The 25,230-nt window shown below is 42.4% G+C and overlaps 1 protein-coding gene across 1 annotated transcript in view; it reads left to right on the top strand.

The window, feature by feature from the left end:
* The first annotated feature begins 6 nt into the window (after positions 1–6).
* Positions 7–25,230, top strand: part of ABLIM1 (actin binding LIM protein 1) — a 185,611-nt gene continuing 160,387 nt past the window's right edge. The window contains exon 1 of the mRNA XM_039709090.1: positions 7–166. Within this exon, the coding sequence (XP_039565024.1) occupies positions 154–166 (13 nt within the window). The 5' untranslated portion in view covers positions 7–153. The remainder of the gene's footprint in view (positions 167–25,230) is intronic.

Below are 25,230 nucleotides of genomic sequence, written 5' to 3'. Positions count from 1 at the left end.
ATCGGCCGCCGCCCCCCGCATCGGCCGCCGCGGCGCGGAGGGCGCAGCGCGGTGCGGGCCGTGCGCTGCCGCCGCCGCAGCAGCAGCAGCACAGCAGCACAGCAGCGGCAGCAGCAGCAGCAGCTCCGCGGCTGCCGAGCCCCAGCCTGAGCCATGTCTGCCAGAGGTGGGTTCTCTGCCGCGCCGGGCAGCGCCGGGCTCGCGTCCCCGCGGGCGGCGGAGCCGCGCTGACCTTGCCGCCCGGCCGCGCTGCGGTGCGCCGCTCCCCGAGGCTGCGCCGGCGATTTCGGGGCAGGGGGCGGGCAGGGGATGATCCCCCGGCTGCCCGGTACCGTTCTGCAGCCGGGCCGTGCGGGGGGCTCCGGCGCGGGCTGCAGCGGGGCTGGGCGCCGCAGAGCATCCTCCGCCGCACCTGCCGGGCGATCCCGGTGCGCCTGCCCCGGCCCCCTCGGGGCGGCTGTAGGGGCACGGGGAAGCGCGGTACGCGTTCAGTGGCGGTGGGATGTACGGATGTATGCAGAGAAAGGAGCGTGGTGGTGAGGTTCGGGTAGGGTCGGACTGGGCGGGTGCTGCTGCTCAGGGAGCGGTAGCGGATTGAACTGGGTGTCTGATGAGCGCAGGGAGGCATCCGGCTTATCCTGTCATTGGGAACGCAAGTGCTCCTGGTAGGGTGTGGTGGTAAATCCGATCGTCGGTTTGTACCTCTGATGGACGTTTGCATCTGGCTGGAAATGAACGTTTTGAGTTTTACTTCAGATTTGGATTTTTTAAAATTATGGCTTAAACTTGAATAGCCTTTGTCATTTGCGTGCATTTGTGTGTAAACTCTGGCTGTGTGTTTGCCCAATCTGGGCTGGAGATGAACTGATCAGCCTCATTGATTGCAGATCTCATCTTGTCCCAAAGTTATGCTTCCAATAGGAGAAACTGGAACAGGTGTGGCACAAAGACTGATGCTTTAGGGTTTTTATTATAGTTAGTACAAATTAAAGGACTGGAGACATAAAGTTAAGCATTTTCTGAATGTTGTCATAACAAAGCAGAAATACTTGTAAGCATCTCCTGAAGACAGACAATTATCTGCACAATAATGACAAGTGAAACCACTCCCTGGCTATCTCTGACTTGAAACAAATACTTTATAAAGATTACATATTGCAAATTGACAAACCCCTGAATGTAAGGATGCATCTTGTTTGTTCCTACTTTGATCTCTCTGCATCTTCATGAATACTGCTCAGCATGGACCAGTTCTTTCATCTGCTTGGATTGTTGTTGACATCCAAAGGAGCTTCATGCACGTTGAAGACATCGTGTGACTCCTAAAAGGTTGTCGGCACTTTGTGGCTATGACCATACTCCTAAAGCATCACACCCATTTTAGATATAAATAATAAATGGTGTTAGAGTGGCTTAATTCTTCATGGAACAGTAGATTTCTTGCTTTAGGGAGAAATGGAGTATATTGGTCTCCAAAGAATCCATTTCTGGAAGAACACAGTATGTGAGCATCAGTGCTGTGCTAAGGCTGCATTAGTACTTGTGGGGAACACCCAGCAAAGCTTTATAACCTGGAGCAGATTTGTTATTGGAGGGGTACCTGGATTTGAAAAAGTGACATAAAAACGTTGCAGTTTCACTTTGCAGATGACTCACAAAAACTGAACCATACAGAATGGGAAGCCAGGGAACGTTTCCACTGGCCATGTTTCCCTTTCCTCCCCCAACTGTCCCTCTTTCCCATTCAGCTGCACAACACATGATGTTTGATGCCTGCTTAATTCTACTGGAGAGCTGCCTGGAGAAGGAAAGTGAATTCTTTCTCAGTCCCTCTCATGTCATCTCGTTTTTTTAAAAATAATTAATTGGAGAGAGAGAGAGAGGAATTCTACTGGAGAGCTGCCTGGAGAAGGAAAGTGAATTCTTTCTCAGTCCCTCTCATGTCATCTCGTTTTTTCAAAGTAATTAATTGGAGAGAGAGAGAGAGCGAGTAAGACAGTCCATAGGTCTTTAGGGAAGTAGTGAATAAGATTCATGAAACAGATGAAGATATTAATTTCTATCAATAAATCCTTTTAAAGTTAAACAAGTAGATTTATGTGGAAAATATGTGAGTCTGGGTAAATAAATTGATTTAGTCAGTGCTACTAAAGGCTGTTTGTGTGTGAAACATTATAGCCCATTGTCATTATTAATAATTTTAAACACTACTGCTGTTAAAAGTCAACATAGAATTTACTTTTACACACTTAAATGGTATGACAGGTCTTCATGAGGTTACTCAGGAGAATGTAGCACAAGTAAGAAGTGAGTGTTTATGGGGTTAGGGCTTTGTTTAAATGCCAGACAGGGACCCTGTGCTTCATGAAGATTACCTCATGCATATGCAGTCACATTAAAGGCACGCTATCATTATGGTCTGCAAGCTCAGCGAATATTGATTGTTAATATTTTATGTGGTGTTAGATGTCCAGAGGTGATCATTATTATTCTGAATGCATCAAGCACTTGGAGCTGTCTGCTTGTTGATTATATACCAAGCATAACTAGCATAGCAAAAGGGTTAAACATTAACCTGTGACATTTTTCTTACTGAACTGCAGAGGCTGTTCAAGGGGTAGTACAAACCTCACAGTATTACCAGTGTTCAATCTGTGCAGCTCTCTATTCATCCCTTTTGCTCCAGGAGGCAGCATGGTGTAGTGAACTGACTGCAACAGATGACAGAAGAAACTCCAGAAATCCAGCAGTACCTCGTGACTTTTGGACCATTCCTTTTAACTCTCCTGCTCTAGTTCCTCATTGTTATTTAACCAAAACTACCCATATAGTCACTGAAATTCTGACACATTATAAATCAATACATAAATTATAACTAATAATACAAATTAATGTAATTTTGCCTTAAATAGAACTCTGGATTAAATAGTTTTATGCTTCCCTACTTGTACAATGGAAATAATGGTAACTAAGTTTTTCAGAGGGGCTGCTGTGAGGATTAATGTCTCACCTATGCCTTAGGATGAATTTTATGAAACCTTTCTTTTTTCCTTCCACTCTTCACAGACCTTGTTGTTGCAGTCCTTCACACCTGCAGTCTCTCAGCTCCTGCTGTTATGTAAATGGAAGGTCTCTAACATTCTTCCACCACTTTCCTGGTAGTATGGCTTTAGCAGATGTGTTGACCAAATGCCAGATGAAGCAGCACAGACAAGTATTCCCAGAAGCATGAACAAATAATCAATTTGGAAATCTTGTGACTGAACTAGGAGCTGAAACAAACTTTGAAAAATCACTTTTCTCTTCCCTGTCAAGTTGGAGTCCTTCCCAGGGCACTTTCATGTCCTGCTCTGCAGCCTGTTGGGATCAGTGGAGAGCTGCCATTGACGTCACTCAGGCTTTTTAGTTTTGCAGTTTGCAAAAGGCTTAATATTCTACTTTCAGCTGTTGTTAAGTAGTTGCTGTTAGGACTCATACATGAGTGAATTTGGGTGTTGGAGTAAGCCTTATAGATTGTTGCTTACCTAAGGGCTTGTTTGCAAAGAGCTGTAAATTCCCTGGATGAAAGACATTTTTCTAAAGCCAAGTATAACTGTGACCTACTTGTGCATGTTATCTCACACTGCTTAAAAACTGTCAAAACTAGTTGTTATCATCAAGGTCTAAGTTAATGGAAAAATGACTATTTTTAACTATTATAATCTTCAGTTATGCTAGAGCAAGCAGGCACAAATGGGAGTGTTTGGTGTGATCAAATACAAAGATCTTTGCTAATTTTTTCCCTAAATGTTGAAAGAATTAGCAGGAGATGCTCTTAGTCCAGTAGCAACTATTTCCAGAAAACAAAGACGTGTGAAATACAAAGTTTATCAAGAATGGTGTGGGGGTTTTTTTGTGAAAAAGTAACTGAATTTTGACAGAAGCTAGTGTTGAAGAAATATTTTTGCTGTGCAGTTTTAACAAGTTGGAGTGTGCCACCCTGATGCTGCTAATGTGGGTATTGTAGAGAAGGCAGGTGCAGTTTTTAGCCCGCTCAATGGTCAAAGTGGAGTTGTTTAGTTTAAGAATTTATTTTATACTACAATCCTTGTCTTTTCCTATATGATCTTTTAACAAATGTAGATCAAAGACTCTCATTTCAGACAAATAAATCACTGTGACAGTAGTGAGAGAGTGTCCTCATTTTACAGGTGAGACAAGTCCTGGGCTTTTATTTATTTTTTTTGTGAGACTGAGGGTCAGGTCAGAACAGGGGAATTTCTGCCTTCTGGGCCTCTTCTCAGGCTCCTCATTTGTTTTTACACAAGTTGATAATAGAGTTCTAGCAGCAGATGAGAAACTTCTACTCATTATGTTATGCTCTGGTAGCAATTCTTTCTTCCTGGACACCACACATTTCTTTGATCTATTTCACAGTTGGGAACTTCTGTGTGAAGAAGTCATCAATTTTTCAATGATAAATTTGCATACTAAACCTTGAGTTCTTGCCATTAAGTGTATTTATTTTTCTTTTCCAAATTTTCTCAGATGGCTGTAGACATGGCTGCTGTTGCTGGCAGCGTGGTTTTGATTGAAGTCTATGCTGAGTGATTTAAAAACTTGCTGCTGGTCAATGTTTTATTACAGTCTGTGATTTTCAGGGTAATATTTCTCTTATCTAAAGGAACCAGCCATTGAAGAGGTGGCTGCTGTGTCCTTTTCTGAAATCTGGTGCTGTGTTTTTCTACTTGTTGTCAGAGGTATTTCTTTCAGGCATGTCACGATGTCCCTAATTCGTGATGTGACTATTTCATGGCTGTTACCAATCACTCTCAGGCTGAGTGACTTGGAGAGTGGGGCAGTGTGAGCTGGCTGGACATTTCCTTCATTTCAGAAGCTGGCAATTTTAGCATACTTATGGTAGTTAAATATTTTAGTTTCAATGCTTCCAGTCCTGGTGTTTGTCCCCATTTTCCCTGCTACAAGGCTCCATAGCCTGAAGGAAAGTGTTCTTGGCAGGCTCTGGGGCTCTGCAGCCCTACCTGAGGCAGGCTGTGTGTGCAGTCCTGCCAGCACAGCTGTTTTCCACTGGGAATACCTGTGCAGGGCAGGATTTGGAACTGCCTCTGAGAGCTTTTCTCTTCTCAGCTTTTGCTCTGAATTTCTTCTGTGCTGATTTTGCACTGTTATTTAATCCTGTCTGTGCTTTCTGTTTATTTCTTCTAAGCACATGTAATGATCTGTGCTTTTTTCACTACTCATTTTAGGGTCTGAACCTCAATTTAATGGCTTGAGTAGCTCAGAATCAGCACCTGGATTGTCAAATCACTGAAAGCAGTGTGTGCCTGTACATGAGAACCAGTAGCTGCACCTGAATCTTTAGGCCTGGTAGAGCTTTTGTTTCAGTGGCAAAGAAGAATATTTTACAGAGGTATCTGATTTAAACAGCAGTATCTCTTTTAAGCTATTTTTAAGGTTTGATGCCTTGTCCCATTTTTTTCTCCCTCAACAAAGCTTAGTCTGTGCTTTGAGATTAATGAAAATTAGTCCTGAATGCATGGAAAAAGTTACATAGACTAATGGCAACAACAAGAGGAAACTGGGACAATGAGGTAGAGTCTATTTTAGATGCATGGTTTTGAAAGGAATTGCAAAGAAGGAAAATAAGCATCAGGTTATGGAAGGAAAAGCAGCAGAATTGCTTTTAGTGAAGAACATCAGAACCTCATGTGTTTCACAGTCTCTGGAAACAAGATGGGGATTTCTATTTTTTCTTTTAATAGGTTTGAATTGAATATTTCAGATTATTTGTTAATCTAATCTGTTAGTAATTGAAGATGAAAGCCACACATGGTTAGTTCATGTGACTGGTGTAGTATTTCTTAGTTTTGCAGTGCTAAGACAGAGTCACACTGTGGAAAGCAGACTTTTGCCTGTGAGTTCTGTTACCAGCAAGTAGCCTTAAATTTTTTTACCACATACTGTTTAGGGAAACATATCTTTATAATTAGGTGTTCTTCATTAAAACCTAAAGAAAACTCCTAAACATGATACAGCAATAGCAGAGAAAAACTGTGAGACATGCATTTTTTTAAATGCTCAGCCTTTATTATATCATGTTTTCAGAAATAAATAAATGTTCAGAAGCCCACAGCCAAATAAGAGTCCCATATATTGTGGAGAGAGGTCCTTAGTTTGTAAACAAGGTTGGGCCAGCCAGGCTTCAGCAAGGTACACTGGTGTGATGGGGTTATTTTACATCCTTCTTTTTCTGTTTGCAGTGCAGAATTTAATCCAGAATTAGGGCTTGGGTGAATCATTTTGCTCCCTGTAACTGATGAAATGCAGCCACATCCACAGTGCAGTGCCCTCTGTTCACGTGCACATATTTGAGTTAAAGTGCAGAGTTGTAGGGATAGCTGAATAGGAGCTACCTCTGACTACCCACCCAAGTTCTTGTGTGGGTTCTGCAGCCTGTGATGGATTCTGTGCTGCTGCAAAGTTTATTGTGGCCAGCTTAACATATCCTTGGAGTTATTTCTTCATGGATAGAAAAGATTATATGCACTTAATTTTGAAAACTATTACTCTGCTCCTCTGAATGCCACGTTTTGAAGTGGAATGAGGATCTGGCCTCATAATTGTGAAAAAGACTGGTGTGTGAAAAAGTGTGAAGAGCCAGAGTGTTTTGTGGCACCAGTATGCCCTCTGCCTCCAGAGAGGAGGCTGCTGGCATTTTCCTGCTGGGCTGGTAGGATTGCAGGGAGAGGTCCATGGCAGAGATGCCTGCCCTGTGCAGCTGTGACTGAGGGCACTCTGAACAGAAGTGTGAAATAGGGAACATCGAGAAGATGATGTTCTCAAAGGTGAGGAAAAAGGTATTTTTATCCCCTGTGGTGTATTTGCAGTTTCATCTGAGAGGCTGGTACAAGAAAACCAGTCCAAGCCAGCCAGCAAATTGTGAGGTTCAGACTCCCTGAAGCCTTTAGACCTGTGCTTATCTCCCTTTGGAGCATGCTGACGACTGCAGTACGTGATACTGTTCATTGATGAAGGCAGCAGTGTTTTTTTCTATTTTTTTACAGACTTTTTTCCTGATAACTTATTGCCATGGCACTAAGAAATGATCCTTTTGGAGGTCAGTCAGAGGGGTGGTCTTAGCACAGAGGGTTCTACAGGAAGGGCATGATAAGATGTTCTGGTTTACTGTTTCCTTACTAATATTTTATTCTGTTTCTGGAATGGCAAAACATGTCATGTGATGTCATAGAGATGGACACATCTTAATAAAAAGTGTGAAGCTTAAGCAGTTTATGCATCATTTTTTTAGTAGTTGTCATTCCCTTTGCTGTAACTGGTACCTCAGCTTAATAAGTGGGCTCTCATTTCATCTATTCCTCCAGCATAAGTCTTATACAAGTAAGGACTGTGAGATTTCACTCAATGAGAGGATTCTGCTTTAATTACTGTTATTAAAAATCTGATTTTGTTTCTATTACATCAGGCTCGTATGAGGCATCTTTGATCAACAGAGAAGTCAGCAAAACTGCTGTTCAAATTACAGTTTCCTTTTAACTTGTGATGAAAGCTTTCAGTTTATTTTTGGCATTAGAAAGTCTGGGAGACAACCAGGTTATATAAGAGCTGAAACCTAGTTAATGATAAAGAAACATAGCTAAGAGCCTGTAATAACAAGAAGTCTGAAAAAGATGTTCCAGCTCTAACTCTTGGCCCTGCTTACAGAACCTGTAAAACAGTTTATGCCGAAGTAATGGCTCTCTCTGGTGTCCTGGGATGCCACTTCTCTTAATCAACACCTGTGGGAGAGCTGACTATCAGAAACACTGTGAAAGATTAATGACTTTCATTGAGTTAGGGTGTAAAAGAAGAGATTAATTTAGGACTGGCTGTGTCACTGAAGATAACAGTAAACACCTTGTTCAGTGGAACAGGAACACAGTTGAGCCTGTGGTCAGACAGTGTGGAAATCAATGGCTTTCTCAGAATGAAAACCATTCTTCTTCTTGACTGAAAGCACACTTGAGTGAAACTCAAATCTAAGCACCTTTACAATTAAGTTTAGTTGCAAAAAGAATTGTGCTGAGTATTATCCATGTAGCAGTATTTTATGCCTGCTAATGAAAGCCAACACAATGTGAATATCCTGATTTCCTCTACCTAGGACATTCCTTATCCCAGCTGGAAGGGAGTGGGCAGGTGTGGACAGGCTGTGCCAAGGTTGTGTGAATGCCTCTGTCCCACAAGAGAAGATCTCCAGATGTCTTGAGTGGTTTATAATGAGCAGAGGTGTAAAACCTAATTCCTCTCACTGGAAGTATGCCCAGTTACTTTCCTAATCTTAGTTTCACCTCTTCTCATGAATGTCCTCTGCATATGAATGTAGATGCACAAGACACCATTTGAATGTTTCTATGGCCTTCTGCTGCTGCTGAATAAATTTCTCTTTTATTGTTCTCATAAGCCAATAAAATAATTAAATGACAATCCAATCCATTAAAAACTTGTGGCATATGTAAATAAGAGCAAAAGTTATTGCAAGAAGACTGGATTGTTATATAATAATGTGGTTATCCAAAACTGTTTATTCTACTTTATGAGCTGAAGATAATCCCAAAATTATTCAGTCCAGACTTTGATCTAAGGAAGAATAATAAAACTTTGATCATTGTTGAATTGGCAGCTGCTATAAAAAGCCTATGTTATATTTCTCTCTTAGTAACACTACCTAAATCCAAACTCACTGATAAAAGATTTTGATGATTGCAGCTTAAGGATGCTTTCAGACTTGACCTGAAGTACCCTCTGTCCAAAAATGTCTGTAAATACTTTTTCCTATTTTCTGTTGCCAGATGTTTTGATATTTGGGATGAATGACAAAACTGTTTTGTGTACTTAGATGTGCAGTGCACATTTGAAGTTTTATGTTCAAAGAAAAAAGTACTGGTTAACCAATTATGTTAATATATTATTTGATTAATTTGCAATAAAATTTATTTCTATCTTTCTGAAAATGCCATTGAAATTGTTTTAATTGCTAGTGTCTGTGACTGTATTATAGTGGCCACAGTGATACCATATTTGTTTTCATGCTTGCAACATAGTAAATATTTTCCTACATGTTTATGCAGGAAACAGCACTTTTGATGCCCTTGCTTTAGAGCTGCAGCTGGAAAGGGCAAAGTTTTCTAGCCTCATTTTTATAAAACTTGTAGGAGAATCTAAAAAACCCAAAAAAAGCCATCTAGCATTTTTTATTGTATGCCGGGACTTTTGAATAGTTGGAATTACAGGTGTCAACAAATCTTGCAGGCTTTTTTTGGAACGTTTGAATTTCTACCCCAATAGATTCCATAAGGAAAATGGCTGAAACCTTAAACTCAAATGACAGTTGATTTTAGGTTCTTTAACATATTTTTAATTTCCAGATACAGCACGACCTCAGTCTTTAGGAAGTGCAGGGGTTTTTCAAATCTGTCTGGCAGGGGTGTAGAGAGGTTCATGTATCATTTGCTTAAGTGTTTCAGGAGTCAAGTGGCATGAAAGGGCTGGATCTTGTTCTTCCTTCTGCCAGGCTGGCCTGGCACTGTGCATTTGGCTTGTTCTGTACAGCTTGTGGTGGTACAAAAGTTCAGCAGGGCAAGAGCCAACCTTTCCCTTCCTTTGAGCTTTCCTGCTGACTGGCTCCCTGCTTGACGCAGGTGCTCTGCACATCTGAGGTTTGCTTTAGGGACACTGGTCTTGTGGTTTGGCCTATAAATCCTATTGAGTTAAAAATGTCTGAAATTTAGATTTGGGAGACTTTGTGACTTCTTGTAATAGCAATCTTCCCCTTTTTCTCTTGTCCTCTGCTGACAGCATTTGTGCATACCGGGAGTCCTCATTTTTCCTTTCTGCAAGGCACAGGCCAAGCAGACCAGTACTGTAAGATGCATTTTATTCTCTGTCCATTGTTGCCACTCCATATTTATCAAAAGCAAAAAGACTACGTGCCTGGAGGGGGATTAAGAATCCTGCCATCTTGCTATTTATGATGCTCAGGAGGTATTTTTAGTGCAGGTTGTTGGTGCTGCTGCCCAAGGGAATGGCTGGAAGAGGAGGGGGTAGGTCAGGGGCAGCCAGGCAGAACTAAGGGGTGCAGTGGCTGGCAGTGCAGGGAAGGGGTAACCCCAGCAGAGGTCCTGCTGGTGGCTGTGTGCATGCCAAGGGTCAGTGCTGGCACAGACACAGTGGGAGGCTGTGTGGAAAGCAGCTAAAGAAACTGAAACCACCTGTGCAGCCATTGGAGGGAGGGGAGGAGATTGGTTCATGCTCTGCTGCACACCATTTCTCTTCCTGAAAGATGAGTGGAGTTAAAGGAAACGTTTTTCCCATGATTCTCAGCTTCCATAGCTGAACCTTTCCTCCAAATTTACAGATCCAGCAAGATCTGTATGTTGCTCTTAGATTATGACTCAGTTTTCCAAGGAAGCAGGTCAAGATTGAGCCTTCTACCCTTACTGAATTTGCTTCCTACCCTTTCCTCTGGAGGCTGAGAAGCCATGAGAGCAGTGGGTGAAGGAGATCTCACGAGCTGTGGAGAGTGGAAGAGCTCACCTGAGAATGGTGAGCAAACTAAACATATTTAAAGCAAGAGAGTGTGTGTGGACATCCTTCTTCAAGCTAATACAGAAGCAGAACTGTCGTAGACAGAATGGCCCTGAATCTAAAAAAGATTAAAAGAAATGGAAATAGAGAACATTTAGGGAGTTACAGAAAGGAGTTGTAAGTGCTCTGGTGTCAAAAAGCTTTTTGTTTTTATTTCTTTATTTTTTGGGCCCCCCAAGTAGCCTAGCAGTCTGTCAAGGGGAGTGTGTGCTGAAGCAACTGTCCTTGGAATTGCTGCAAATATTTTAGTGATTTTCTGAAGGGAGTGGAGGGAAGTGTTGGAATGTAATAGCCTGAGGAAAAACTCTGCTGCCTAAAATCTCTGAACGCTTCACAGACTGATCTAGGAGCTGGTGCTCTGCCAGATCCTATTTTTAAGCAATTAGGTTTATGAAGTTCTGCTTCTCTAGCAGTATCACACAAGCATAGGGCCTGGAAAGGGAGTGGGGAACACGAGTGCAAGCATATGACTTTTGGGGGAAAAATATAAAACTAAGTTAGGTGCCATGTTTCCATGTTTCCTACCAAAGGGATGATCTTAAGTGAGACTCAACAGCTCCAGCCCTGGTGTGTTTCTATCCTCCTGAATTACAGGGTCTACTTAAAAGTAGGATCTTCTTGAATTTGAATACATGCTTAATTTTTTTTTTCTGCTAATGCTTTCATTCCACTGCAAGTTGCTGTTTCAGAAAGAAGTATGAGGAGTTTTCCTAGGGCAATGAGGAAACCCCATCAGCTGAGGCACGTAAAGAGATTAGAAAATATGCCAACAGATGTCCTGTGTTAACTCTCTGGGAATGGGTTAATTACTATGTTCTTTGGATTTCTGACTTGTCTAAAGGCATCCACACCTGCAGGCAAAACTGATCAAAAGTGTTTCCATGACTATAACAGTAGTTTTTGTGTTTACAAAATATACCTCATGTAAATGAAATTGGGGAGACAGAAAAAATAGCAGGAAGAGAAAATCAAGTCCACAGGAATCACTGCTGCTGCTAAACACCAGTGCTGTTATTAACAGTTCCAAATTTAACAGTTGTAGACAGAATCTGTCTTCCTTCATGCTGGCTGGAAAGCTCAGTTTACTTAGTGTGTTCTCATTTTCTGATTTCCAGCAACAAATGTTGTTTGTCTGGGATTTTTCCAAATTCTATGATAAAAAATAATGTTTTGGCACCCCGATGGGAGAGCACTGCTGCATTTATAGTTCATGTTACTGTGGCTACTCAGAATTTCTTTAAAGTGCGGAGTCCTTAGTAAAACATAAATTGATGTTTCTTGCCCAGATTGAATTCCAGAAACAATATTCATCATGGACTGAAATAGTTTTTGGACTCTATTAAATTTAATTTTCTGCCCCACCCTCCTTAATTTCTGTAATGCAGAATAATCCAGTAGGAAATCTTTAATTCATCTTCTCATTCTGTCCAACATTGTTTACTACCAGTATTTATAGGTTTTGTAACAGTCTATTCTTAAGAGTTGGTCTTGGGACCACAAATGTTTAGTATCAAATTAATTTTCCACTAGGAACTGGAAGTTAAAATCTTTTCTAAAATGGTTATTTTCCCATTCTGAAAATGTTCAGCAGTACTGTGCTCACATTTGGGCATATTCTGCAGTATCAGAGGGTGAGGCAGACACAGCAATTTGATCTTTCCTGAGTGATACAAAAAATAATCAGCATGTCTTTGATTTCTGACCTGTTTCTTGCCTGAATGACTCTTTAGAAATGACAGTGCTTATTTTATAGGCAAAGAATATACTGGCAAAAAGTAATTTTTGGTGGTGGAGCTCTTGGAAGACAAGTTGTATTCTCTTTGGTTCTGTAAATCTGGAATCGTAAATGTGGAGGCCAGCAGAATAATTGCAGATTTGTGCCAGAATCGGTCAGATTTTTGGTGTGTTATGAAGCAGAGGAAGGTGTTGAGCATAGGACTGTTGTAGGGACAGGTGCCTGGAGGCAGGACGAGGCACACAGCCTTTTGAAGGTGTTTCACCATTAGCAGTTTGTAATTGCTGTGGTTTAACCCCAGCTCATCCCCACTCAGCCACTCCCTCACTGCCTTCCGAGTGGGATGGGGAGAGAGTCAGAAGAGAGAGAGTGAGAAAACTCGTGGGCTGAGATAAAGACAGTTTAATAGGGAAAGCAAAAGCCACACACACAAGCAAAGCAAATCAAGGAATTTTTCAGTGCTTCCCCTGGGCAGGCAGGTGTTCAGCCATCCCCAGGGGAGCAGGGCTCTCTCCTGCACAGTGGTGGCTTGGGAAGGATCCCACCACCACGCCAAACATCTGCCCCTCCCTTCTTCTTCCCTTGGTTTTCTGTGCAGAACATGATGGGCTCTGCTGTCCTGGCTGTGTCCCCTCCCAGCTCCTCTTGCACCCCCAGGCTGCTCACTGGTGGGGTGAGGAGCAGAAAAGGCCTTGGCTCTGTGTGGGCACTGCTCAGCAATAATGAAAACATCTCTTTGTTATCAGCACTGCTCCCAGACCGAACCCAAAGCGTGGTCTCCTACTAGATACCATGAGGAAATGAACTTCACCCCAGCCAAACCCAGCACCCTGCTACCACACAGGGTTCTGTGCCAAGGGACATACAGTCTTGTTCAGGTGTGTTTAGTCTGAACCCCTGTTTTGGAGACTTCAGAGCAAGGGGGGTTTGCACATTCATTATATATATGAGCTGAACCGAAAGCCTCAAGAATATATAGTTATTACAAAATTCAGCTGATATTGAAGATAGTTATACTTTGGCATGTTTAAAGTAATGTTAATTGTATACAGTGATTTATAAGATACATGTAGCTGAATAAGCATTCCCCTGTTTGAAAGAATGACAGTGGGCATTGTGATCTTTGGGGAATCATTCATCCTGGCAGTTACAGGAGTCTAGGTAAAATCTGTATTTCATATAGAATCTGCTTTATCTGATCTAGGACATGATGTCCTAGAAGGAAGGTGTGAAAATTACTTTAAGCTGTTTCTGGAGTGTTATGACTGATGTCAGATGTAGGTTAGTGCAGAGAAGAGAAGTTGTATAAAACTTGGAAATTGATCCTACTCTTAATGAGTTCCATTTCTGTATATTAATCAAAATATTGCTGTCCCTTCCTCCCTCTCTCCTTTCCTCTTTCCAGGCTAAACACTGCACTGAACTGAGTAGCTCCAATGAATTCTCTTGCCATCCTGGCATACTGGAAAACTGCTAAAACCATGAGGAACTCCCCAAATTGCACAGAGATGCTTTTATCCCATTGACTAAACCACAGGCAACGCCTTTTTTGTGTAGTGCATAGTTCACTTTGTAGTCATGCCTTATCTTTTCTAAAGAACATGGAGTATCTGATTATAGTTGTTATTTAGGTTTAATACTTCTTTGGAATTGCTCGTGTGCCAGTAGGGCATGAAGGTCTTACCCCTAATCTAGAGCAGGGTGGCTTTTTGTCTTGGAGGACATAAACACTGTCAGCAGGATGAAGAGATCTGAGATGCTGTTCAGTAGCCAGAAGTAGGGATTTATTGCAGGTTTTCATGACCTTTGCATCTTTTCATTACCTTTTACAAGGTAAATACCTTAGAGCTACAAAACAGGACAGCACATTGCTTTGGGTTTTCAGATGCTGAATTCATGATCCCTCTTTGATTTCTTCTGTAAGTATATATATATTTTTTTTTCCAGCAGAGATTTGGCAATCGCTGTTTTTCAATTTCTTTGACGTTTGGCCATCTGGAGCTGAGCAGAGCTTCACACATTAGCTGTGTGAAGTGGAGCAATGCAGCATCTAGGGGACAGATCCAGCTCTAAAGTCAGCACAGTGGAATTAGCAAAGTTACATTAGGGTTGCCCTGGGTCAATCAGGTGGCTGTTTGCTATGCAGGTTGCTGAGAAATGCCTTGGTGTTTTCTCAGCACTGAGGCAGTTTGGTGTGAAGGTGCCTGGAATGCCTGGGTTAAATTGCTGCACATCAAACAAATAATTTCCAGTTTTGTTTCTATCCTGGTTAAACCAGATAATAAATATTTCTCTCTTGGTAATGCTCTGCAGGGCACTTGGGACCTGCAAGTGTTCCAGAGCTGGTGCTGACAGAGCCTGTAGTTTTAGGCTGCATTTAGGGTGTGTGTTATTCCCTAGGTATCTCCCCAGGAGCTGTGTTCCTCTGCCCCAGCTTTTCCAGAAGGGATGGCTCCAAAACCAAAAGTCAGTGAATACAGTGGTATTAGGTGGTTGATTGATTCACTGTTGGCTTGTGTGTTGACTTTGTGTCCTGGGTACAGGGGGTAGCATTAGATACAGTGGACAAGTCTCCTTGTGTAACAGGATCTTTTTTCCCTTGAAAATGAGGCTGTCAACACACTTCTGGGCAAAAATGTGTATTCCACAACATTGTTATTGGTGAGATTTCCTCCTTCCATGACTGTGATGTCCAGCTTTTCTCTGGGTCACATGAACAGCCCATAAGTGCTTTTTGTACTCCTGGAGCAAGGCAAGGATGGCCTTGTGTCTGCAACCTCTTGACTCCAGAGAATCTTGTATTGTTCTCCATTTTAAGTTGGGCTGAACCATTTGAGCTCGATGCTGTGTTTCAGTTGTGTCTCCTTGTATGCAGAACATTACTTTCACAATGCTTTACCTCTACTAAGTTTTCCCCCTGAGTATTTTGACAGAACCAGAAGTAGACCATTGGGGTTTCTTGAAGACAGAGTCTGATTAGGAGACTGGGAATGGTGCCATTACAGGAGGGTGAACTCCATTTCTGTTGCTGAAGTCCAGGTATGCAGGAATCAAAGCCTCCTGTTGCTGCTGTCTACACATCAGGGGTGTGATTGTAACTTGCCATATGTCACATGACATCTTTAATTGGGATTTAGTTTGGGGAACAGTTCAAGGAAGTCACAGTGGCTCGACTGCCAGCAAAACCTCTGTGTTTTGGTGAATAGACTGAGCTGCAATCCCAGTCACCATGACTGAATTGCTGTTATTTCCCAGGCTCCATAGGAGTTTGGGTATAGCTGCTGATTCCGTGGTTATGCCTTTGGTATGGTTTTAGACAAGCTCCTGAGATTAATTTCAGAATTCCTCTATCCTTCTTCATTGCATTCTTGCAAATTTCTGCCCAGTGTGCTGTCCAGTCTGTCACTGAACATTTTCTCTATGTGTGGCATAGCTGTACAGAATGAAAACCAGCAGGATTATAAATGTATATAGTGTCAGATGCTACCTGGATTTTGTTAACACATAGTTTAGCTAACACCTGGTGACTTTCTTTCCTCTTGGCCTTTTAGTTTCCCTGCTGAAGACAGCTGCTCACAAACAGCTGTGTTAGTCCATTTTACAGAGCTTTGAGGATTAATGATTTTACTGCACAATACAGTAAAGTAACTTTGTTAAATCAATGTTCCCTCATTTGGTGACCAGATTCTTTAATAATTAAAATGATTGCTCATAGTGGTTTTCTGCCTTTCCTGATGTCCAAAAGAGCCATTCTTGACTTGACACAGGTGCTTCTCTTATTGTGCAGATGATCTGAGGGCTGAGTTTAACCACTACCATATGGCGGGGTCAGGAGCTGCAGAACAACTTCCCTTTTCAACTGCTCTGAGAAATGTTCAGGGACATTGCAGAAGCTGCTCTGCAAAGTCACCTCCCTGGTGTTTCCAAGATTTTCAGATTTGCTGTGGGAGAAATACTAAGAAATGCAAATTATGGGAGGTGGAGAATCCCAGAGGTAGTTCACATAGAAAATCAGTGAGAAAACATGGTGACACTTGTGCTACTCTTAGAGAAATCCATTGTCAACTATCTGGTCAGCAGGCTTTTCCTGAGGCTTACATGTGCCATCACAAATGGTATTGTCAGACTGGGTAATGGCAAATGCCTTGAAATCAGTGGGTTGGGGAATGAAAATAATTTGAGACAGCAGTCATGGAACACATTTTGAGCGTGGCCTCTCCCTGTCACAGCCATCTGTTGTCACCTGTAAGTTGGCCTTTTCCTTTGAGTGTGAAGTGTCAAGCCTGTCCAGTGAGCAGAATTGCCTGTGGAGGATGTGGCACAGATGAGGTGGCTCAAGGCCTTGTCTGGCAACATTTACTCTCATGGTTTAAATTCATACTGGAGCTTGCTGTGTGAAGTGGCTTGCATCACTAGATTTTTGGGATAAGTGAGCCTGAATTTGTGTTTTACTAAGCAAGTACGTAATTAAAAATAAATAGGTCTTTATGGCAAGTCATTGAGAGTGTGTTTAATGGCATTCAGAGCACCACAGTTTGGAAGTTTTGTCTGTCTTGCCACTGATGCCAGTCAGAGCTGACCTGGTTCTGTGGTGCTCCACTGCTAAGTACAGCCCAACTCAGCCTTTCCTCAGTGCTCCAGCTTCTCTCCTGCTCTGGGGCTCAGCATTCCAGGTTCCAGTGGTTACCATGATCTGTGAGGGCAGGTGCAGGCCATGCTATGATATATAAGAAGAGGCTGGGGTGTCCAAGGAGGGCAGAAAGCACAGGTGATAGCATAACCCAGTAATCCTGTGTTGTTCCTTCTCTGTCCTTTAGTGCAGCACACTCAGCATGTCTCCCATTACCTAACCCAGAGTACTGTTCTCTTATTTGTGTAAGAAGAATGTTAATGACATTTTGAACAGGCTTAAGTAGGATTGAAGTCATACAGATGTGGGCTGATCCTTTGCATGGGACTGTAGTCACTTTTTTAATCCAAACACATAGGTAGCCTTTTTGCTCAAATGTAGATAGGTGTAAAAACCCACACTTCTGAATTAGAAATACAAATTCTTGTAAGTCCACTTAGTAGCCTAGGGAACGTCACAGTATCTCTAACACACTTTCCTGAAAAGATACAACAGATATTTAACCAGAGCATTTAATGATGTAGGTCTATTTATATCAAAGTGTCATGTGGTTATAGGGAAAAAGAGATTTTATTTTTTCTTTGAACAGTGTAAGTTAAAAGACAAAATTGAGTTTTCCACATTTACTGCTTTAAATGGAGACATAATTAGGAAAATCTCTGTGAAAGTATTTTTGCTTTCATCCACCCCGTCACAAATTGATATAACAGATGATCAGCTTGGAGGAAAAGAACCTACTAAGGATAACTTACAACCAGAGATTTGCATGGGGGCTACGTTAGGGAGCAAAATAGAGCAGGTTTAAAGCTGTGTTTGGATGACCTTCAAATCCCATTGGCAGCTTCAAATTTCAAATGTCAGCTGCAAGTAGATCATTGCACCAGAAACACTTAGGCAATAAAAGATCAAGGATGTCCTCTCTTTGCATTTGTTTCAGAGGAGAGAGAGCTGTGTTGCCTCATTAGGAGCTGCTGTCTGTGGGTAGACTGATGTCTCTGGGAGGAATTGGGAGATCTTGCACACTGGGTCAGTGCATCAAGGCTGGAAATGTCTATCTCCACTAGATAAGACAAAAATAATAAAATCCAGTATGTTACTATAACTGCTTCAGTCTGGTGCTTGGGTTTTGTGCCATGAGGTGTGAATATCCACAGCTCGGAGCCATGAAGTTTTAGAGAGGGCAGAAGAAAGCCAAAACTGCACTGGGGAAAGGCTAAGTATAGTCAGACAGCTTTATGGCTTCTTGCCTCCTGAACTGCAGAATTCACCAGGATAAAATCCAAAAGGCAAGCTGAGGGGAGAAATCTGCCCCAATTCCTGTTTCAGTTGTGCATTTCCTCTTGTGCTTTCACTGCTTACATGAAAGAAATGGGGATAAAGGGGAAGTATAATCAAGGCACTGTTACTTCAGAAGCAAAACCTTAGGTCAGAGGTTTCTGCTGGCCAGAATGATCCTGGAGTCAAGTGAAAACAAACTGAGCCTTAGCTGCCTCCAAGAGGCATTTGGCAGAACTGAAGGGTTGCTCAGAGAAGAGGCTGCTCTGAAGTGCTGTAAAAACTTCAGAAGCTTTTAATTGTTACCACTGATGTCATTCAAGCCTGATTCCCACTGGACCTTCCTCTGTGTTAATTATGGTCCTGAGGATGATAACTTGGCAAATGCAGCTGCAGCATTGCTGTTGCATCAGTTAATTAATCATCCAGGCTGGATTGGAAAGATGTGTTCCTTTACTCTCATTATAAACAGCTGTAGAGAAATGGAAAGGTTTTGAGGACTGAAAAGTCCTTTCCAGCTGTTTCACAGTGTGAGGGCTGCTGGATCCTCAGACTCATGTGCAGGTCTCATGTGCTCATGTTTTCAAAGGCATTGTGGTGCTTGTTCTCAAAGAAGAAGCATGAAACACATCAAACTCTGCAAAAGCAGGTCATCTTTGTCTCATTAGTGCAGCTAAAGGAAAAGGCCTTATGAATTAAATTAATACAGATTTAATAACCTTTTAAAATAATTTGCACAGGTGAGGCATATTCTGTTAGGAATAAATTGAAGATACCCAGAGTGGCTTTCTTAGGCAAATGTAGGGAGATTATTTCTGGGCTGGTTTTGGGACTAGTTTGCACACTCTGGTGATGCTGATTTCACTGTAGGTTATTAGTCTTTCCTTAGTGCCTCTTGCTGACCTGCTGCTTGAAGCCATGCAGACATCTGAAATACAGCTCATGGGATTCCCTAGCAAAGCCTCAGCTATAAGAACCTGGCCTTTGGAGTGACCTCTGTCAGTTCACCCTGCAGTGATCTGGCTGTCAGAACCCTACCCCAGCCAAAACCAGCACTCTGCCTCTTTATCTGGTCCTGCTAATCACAGGGAATATTTATGGACTTTGCTGTCTGAAGTGCAGGCTGCAGCAGCTGAATGTTATTTCAGCCACACTTTGAAAGCCAGTGAGGTGACATGTATTTACATTGCTGAACTGGGTCACTCCTTTTCTTTGTGTAATTTGCTTCTGAACATGCTTGGGAGCAGAAAAGACACTTTCCTAACACCATTATTTGGTTGTTTAGGCAGATAAAAGCCTCAAGCTGTTATGTGTAATGTGCCTCACAGATCCACATGGTGATGTTTAAAGGCAAAAATATCTCCTAGAAATGTCAATAGAGGTGAAACATTGTTATTTTTGAGTTTGTAAATTAAACTAACTGCATTAAAGACATGTTTTTTGTATGTGGTGACAGGAAACAGTGATAAATATGCTGACATATTTGTAGGGATAAGGATACCCTACAATCTTGTATATGTTCTTCCTTATTTGTTAATTAACTGAATTCCATGGAATTCTTGTGGAGAGGGGAGAGCTGTGTTTTATTAGTAGGGCACTGCAGAATTTGGTTTGTGTCCAGTGATTTTTCATGACAGGCTTGTGGCTAAAATAGCTGTCTGCATTGTCTGGGAGCACACCTGAGGCTGGAATGACCTTTCTGGTCTGATCTGGGAAAAACTCTTCCAAGCCCTATGCTTGGAATATTCCCCAAGATGCACTTAATCATGCTACAGATGACCTACCTTTGAAGTAAAAAATAAAAATAAAAAGTGACCTGGCCTCCTGCCTTGTAGGCTGCTGTGGTATCTGCTAGAAGGGCCCTGGTGTCTGCTGTTGCAAATTCTGTAATATTTGTAGATCATTAAGTCCAGACTTCCAAAAAGATATTGGAGAAAACTGGTTCTGCATTTCCTGAGCCTCTCATAATCCAGAGCTATCTTCATTTGCAGCTGTATTGCTTTAGATATGTCTTTCCTTTTAAATAGTAATTTCACTTTATTAATATGAACATGATCATGGTCAAGAGATTAAAAAAAACCAAACAAAACCAAACTGATTGTCCCTTTTTGACACTAATCTGATCCATGAAGGCAGTGATGCTCTCAGCACTCAGTCCTGCCCTTTTTGGCTTGTTTGGTTGCATCCAGTTCAGGCCCCTTGCAGTGAAGTTGTACTTTATGCCTGAAGGAACCCTGACTCACAAGGTCGAGGGGACTTTGAGGGCAATACATGAGAGCACTTTCCCAGCAGGTGAAGGTACTGAAGGTTCACACAGTGTGAAAATGCTGCCCAGATCTTCCTCTGCAGCCAGACCACCTCAAGAGCCTGTCTGGCTGTGCTCCGTGGCAGTGCTTTGGCCAAGCAGAGTGTGGGACCACTGGCCATGGCCAAAAATGTGCTGCCAACCCTGCCTTGATTCCCAAAATTGGTTTTTTTTCCCCACTTGGTGTAGAGTGATAGTTAGAATTAAACATGAAATGCTTTGCCCTTTGCTCCTTGTTTTAATCTTTCACTGTAGACTGCTATATGGTATGTTCTTATTCCCTGCATTAAAATCTGAAAATGTCAGCTGCTGAAGGGAGAAATAGTTTTAGTCATGAAAGTAATAATTGCAGGCTTTGTTAAAGTTCTGGATCTTGATTATCAGAAATATGCTTAACATGAAAAGTTTGCCTTGTGAATTTAAGAACTCATTACAGAAAATTGGGGAAGAATAATACCTTTCTGGTAATGTGGCAGGATTTCATTCTTGAGGAAGAAAAAAAAGGTGATAAAAAGTTTCATTTATCCTAAAAGATATATTACAAGGCTGATAAATTGTCTATGCATAGCTTTTAATGTTAATTGGAGAGAAAGCTTTGATGATTTAGTGTGGAGGAGATATTATCTTTTGTGCAACTACTGATAGATAAGGTGAATCTTGCTCTAAGAAAAGCCTTTATATTGCTAGATTTGCACTGGGAAGCCCAGCAAGGCTGGGGTGAATGATGGCCATTGTACCAAGCACCATTTACACACTGAAAGATCAGTGCCTGCAGCCTTGCTAACCTAAATAGACAGCAGAAACACAGAAACAGTTTGTAGCCTTTATTTCTTTACTTATTTATTAATAAAGCAAGCTATATAAAGCCTTTTTGCTAATTTGGGCTCCAAGAGGTTGTAAAGGATGGGTACTGGCAGGCGAATTGCCAAGAGTTCATCAGAGGAGCAGAAACACAGTCCATCAAATGGATTAACCATGACATATATTATAGGTACATGTAAGATGTTGGAAAGTGAGTGACAGACTCTGAATCAAGTTAATAAAATTCACTTTGCATGGCAGAGTAGTTGGCTCTTTGTTGCAGCTAAATGGAGCTGTGCATATTTCAGGGATTGCTTTAAATCAGAGGTATGTGCAGCATTTTAAATAAATTTCTTTGGTTTATTCAGATCACAAGGTTGAAATAAAATTGTTGCCTGATGGTAGATCTAATGTTCCTGCTGATCTTTAGTGAAACAGCCAGAATCACTTAGACCATCAGTATCTATCGATCTATTGATCTGTCTGTATTTTCCTCAAAAACTGAAAGTACAAACTGATGGATGGAGGCCATTTGCCATCCTCAGATGGTGGACACAATTTTGGGTAAATTCTGAGTGTAAGTACTGAGTCTGTCAGATCCTAAATACGACTTGGCCTCCAGCAGGACGGCTCTAGGCAGGTACACCTGAGCAGAGAGTACCACAAACCAGCTCCTCTCCTCCTGGGGCACAACCTCTGATGGGCCTGGGGCTAAAGTCATGCTGGCATTCCTAGAACCATGGAATGTGAGGCTGGGAATTGCCTCCAAGATGATCAGCCCAGCACCGCCAAGCTCCTCACTAAGCTGTGTCCTTAAGTGCCACTTCCACACGGATTTTGAATCCCTCCAGGGATGGTGACTCCACCACTGCCCTGGGCAGCCTGTTCAAGTGTTTGACAACTCTTCCAGTGAGGAGGTTGTGCCTAATATCCAATCCAAACCTCTTGAGGCCATTCCCTCTCCATCCCGTGGTCCTGTGAGATGTTTCTGGGTGGAGGAGCCTGACCCTGCTCTGGCTGCACCCTCCTGTCAGGACTCGTAGAGATCATCAGGTCCCTCCTGAGCCTTGCTGTCCCATGCTCAGCACCTCCAGCTCCTTCCCTGCTCCTCCTCAGCCTCCAGCTCCATTCCTGTCTCTCCTGAAAAATTGTTCCCTTAGCTCCACAGAGTGCTACTATCAGCTGCCTGTAGCCCACAGTAGATCCCTATCCTAACCTTAGCCCTGGTGGAGTAAGGAAGTGCTCAGGGACAGAGAAGCAGCAGCCTCAGAGAGCATCCAACAATTTCTGGTGGAAAGAGGGATCCTGAAGGTGTCATGCCAGCTCCTCAGCCAAGTTTGAAGGGCTGCTGGGCTCCCGGTGTCCCTCCAGGCTGGGATGCTCCCACGAGGACCTGCCTGGGAAGGGGAAGGGGAGGTTCAGCACTCCCTGGGCCCGGAGTCTCCCGCTCCGCTCCAGCCTCACCACTCATGTTCTCTGCTCCCAAAATTGCTGCCAGAAGGCTCATGGATTTTTGTGCTGTACATCTTGCACATCCCTCTTTGGCAGAACCTCTTGTTCTTCCCTTTGATTCCATGTTCACCTGTAATTTTCCCATCGTCTCCAGATACACTCATAGTTTCCTTTGTGGCATCATAGAAAATGTTATTCATAGAATACATGCACTGAATTTTCCTCACCTAAAATTAAGTATTCAAAAGGATGCAGGGCTACAGGTCTATTTTTTATAATTTTTTTTCAAAAAGTTTCTATATTTGGATCCAAAGCCCGGGTTTAGAATTGTTTGGATCTCTGTTTTCTGTTAAGAATAACCACAGTTTTTTCTCACATATTCTTATGATATGCCTCTTACTGAAGAGATTATTAATGTGCTTTTTTCTTAAGTAGTTTGTGAATTTTATGCTTCATTGTTCTAAAATCATCAGGTTCAACTGGTTTGAGTGCATGCAGTGAATGTAATGTGCCCTCATTTAATGGGAATTTCCTATTTTGTAGCTGCATCCTGCTCAAATCTTTTCCTGTGTTGCCTGTATGCTCAACACTGGATATCAGTGACAACTGGGGTGAAGGAATCATGTGAATATAAGACTACACACACACTGACCTCTCAGAGTGCTGTACCAAACTTTCTGAGCCCCCTTTGCTGGCTCTCTCTGGTTACTCTGAACAGTCATTTGGGGCAAGTGTTTCCCTGGGTGAATGTGGAGCCTGCCCACACTGCAGCTTTTGCACTGAATCTCAGCCTCCTCTGTGCCCATCTGCAAGCCTTTTGGAACTCTGGACATCTCTGAGTAGTAGCTGACTAGATTTAAAGTTGTGTCACTAAATAGTTGCAGTCCTGTGGTTGTATTTCCACTCAGTTTAATCAGCCTGCTTTCATGGTGTTCTTGTGTGTAATCAGTGTACCCCTTGGTAAGAATGAATGTGTTTTCTGGCTTGTTTGTAGATACTGATTTGACTGGCAGTAGCCATCCCCAAACTCCTGCTAGTTTTGCATTCCTAGCTGTAAAATAGGTTTGAATGATAGAAAGGTAAAGTGACTTATGGCCACTGTCAGACATTCTTGTGTCCAGAGGAGCTTGATGTCTGTGATTCAGTTTCTGAAGTCTTTTGGAGCTGTATCTACAGGTGGCCTAGCCCTGGAGCAGGTGAGCTTTGGGCTTTTTTGACTCCAGACATGACAGGATTTTAATTGTGCTGTGTGAGCTCCTTTGAGCACCTCTGTTCTTCCAGCTGATGAGTCTGGAATTACAGGCTTCACCTGCAAAAGAAACAGGCAAGTCAGTTTTCTTCTAGCAATAGGCTGATTTTATTTCCCAGTGTACTGGATATAAGCAAGAACTTTAGGCTCTACAGATTTCTGCACAGTTTTTCAGAGATTCAGTTTAGTCCTGGAGTGGGGAATCCACATCCCAGCTATTTTTCAGTGTTGTTCTTTTCTTTGACTCTCCCAACTCATTTAATCCCTTCTCCTTTCCCTTGGTGAAGGGGATCCCAGGGTAGGAGTAATTTTCTACAGCATCTGTGCTTCTTCCCAGTTAAGACCAAGGTTTTAGGGGAGAGCCTGGCTGGGCTGGGCTGGGCTGGTGCCCTCACCCTTCCCCTCTGTTATGAAAGTGCTCATGATTCCAGGGCAGAGAGTAAGGAAGCTGCAATGGAAAAGAAACACTCTCACTTTGCTGGACTTCCTTATTCTTTGCCCATTGAGTTAGGCTTTCCTTTGCTGAAATGGCTCTGAGATACCAGATAGTGTCATACTGAAGCAATAGGATGGGGAAGGTCTCAAAGTACTTGTGTACCACTGTTGCTATAGTGGTATTTTTTTTCCGTGTTATATTTCCTTTTTCCTGTTACTATTCTTTGGTGTAATAAAAGCAGAAGGGAAAAAATTCAGAGTTTCAATAAATAATTTATAACAGTTACAGGGTTTTTTGGATCCAAGTGCATCCTGTTTCTATGCTTGTGGTGGAGAACAGTGCGAGAGGGCTGGTTAAAATCACTTATATTGCTTTTCCTCTTGTCAGTGTGAGTCGGTGGCCTGCTGAGATCCTTCTTCCTGTGCCCTCAGTTCTGTGTTAACAGGAGAGAAGCAAGCAGTATTTTTTTGGATCTCTTGGTTTGGTTAAACACTCTGGCATGGATGGTATCCCTTTGCTCTGTCGTGCAGCCATTTAACAGTAAATTGTTCTTTCATTCCTCGCAGCAGTGCAGTCTGGAAACCTCCAACTGATTTGTTCTATTTTCATACCAGTGCACAATTTCAGTGGCAGTAAGGGAGCAGGTCCCTTTTTGTTTTGGGTAGAGAAATTTAAACTGCAAGACAGTTTCACAGCAATATGT

This window comes from Passer montanus, unplaced genomic scaffold (genome assembly GCF_014805655.1).
Source record: "Passer montanus isolate IOZ18808 unplaced genomic scaffold, ASM1480565v1 scaffold21, whole genome shotgun sequence".
In the NCBI taxonomy this organism is placed as follows: Eukaryota; Metazoa; Chordata; class Aves; order Passeriformes; family Passeridae; genus Passer; species Passer montanus.
This window is presented reverse-complemented; position numbering and strand designations above follow the sequence as displayed.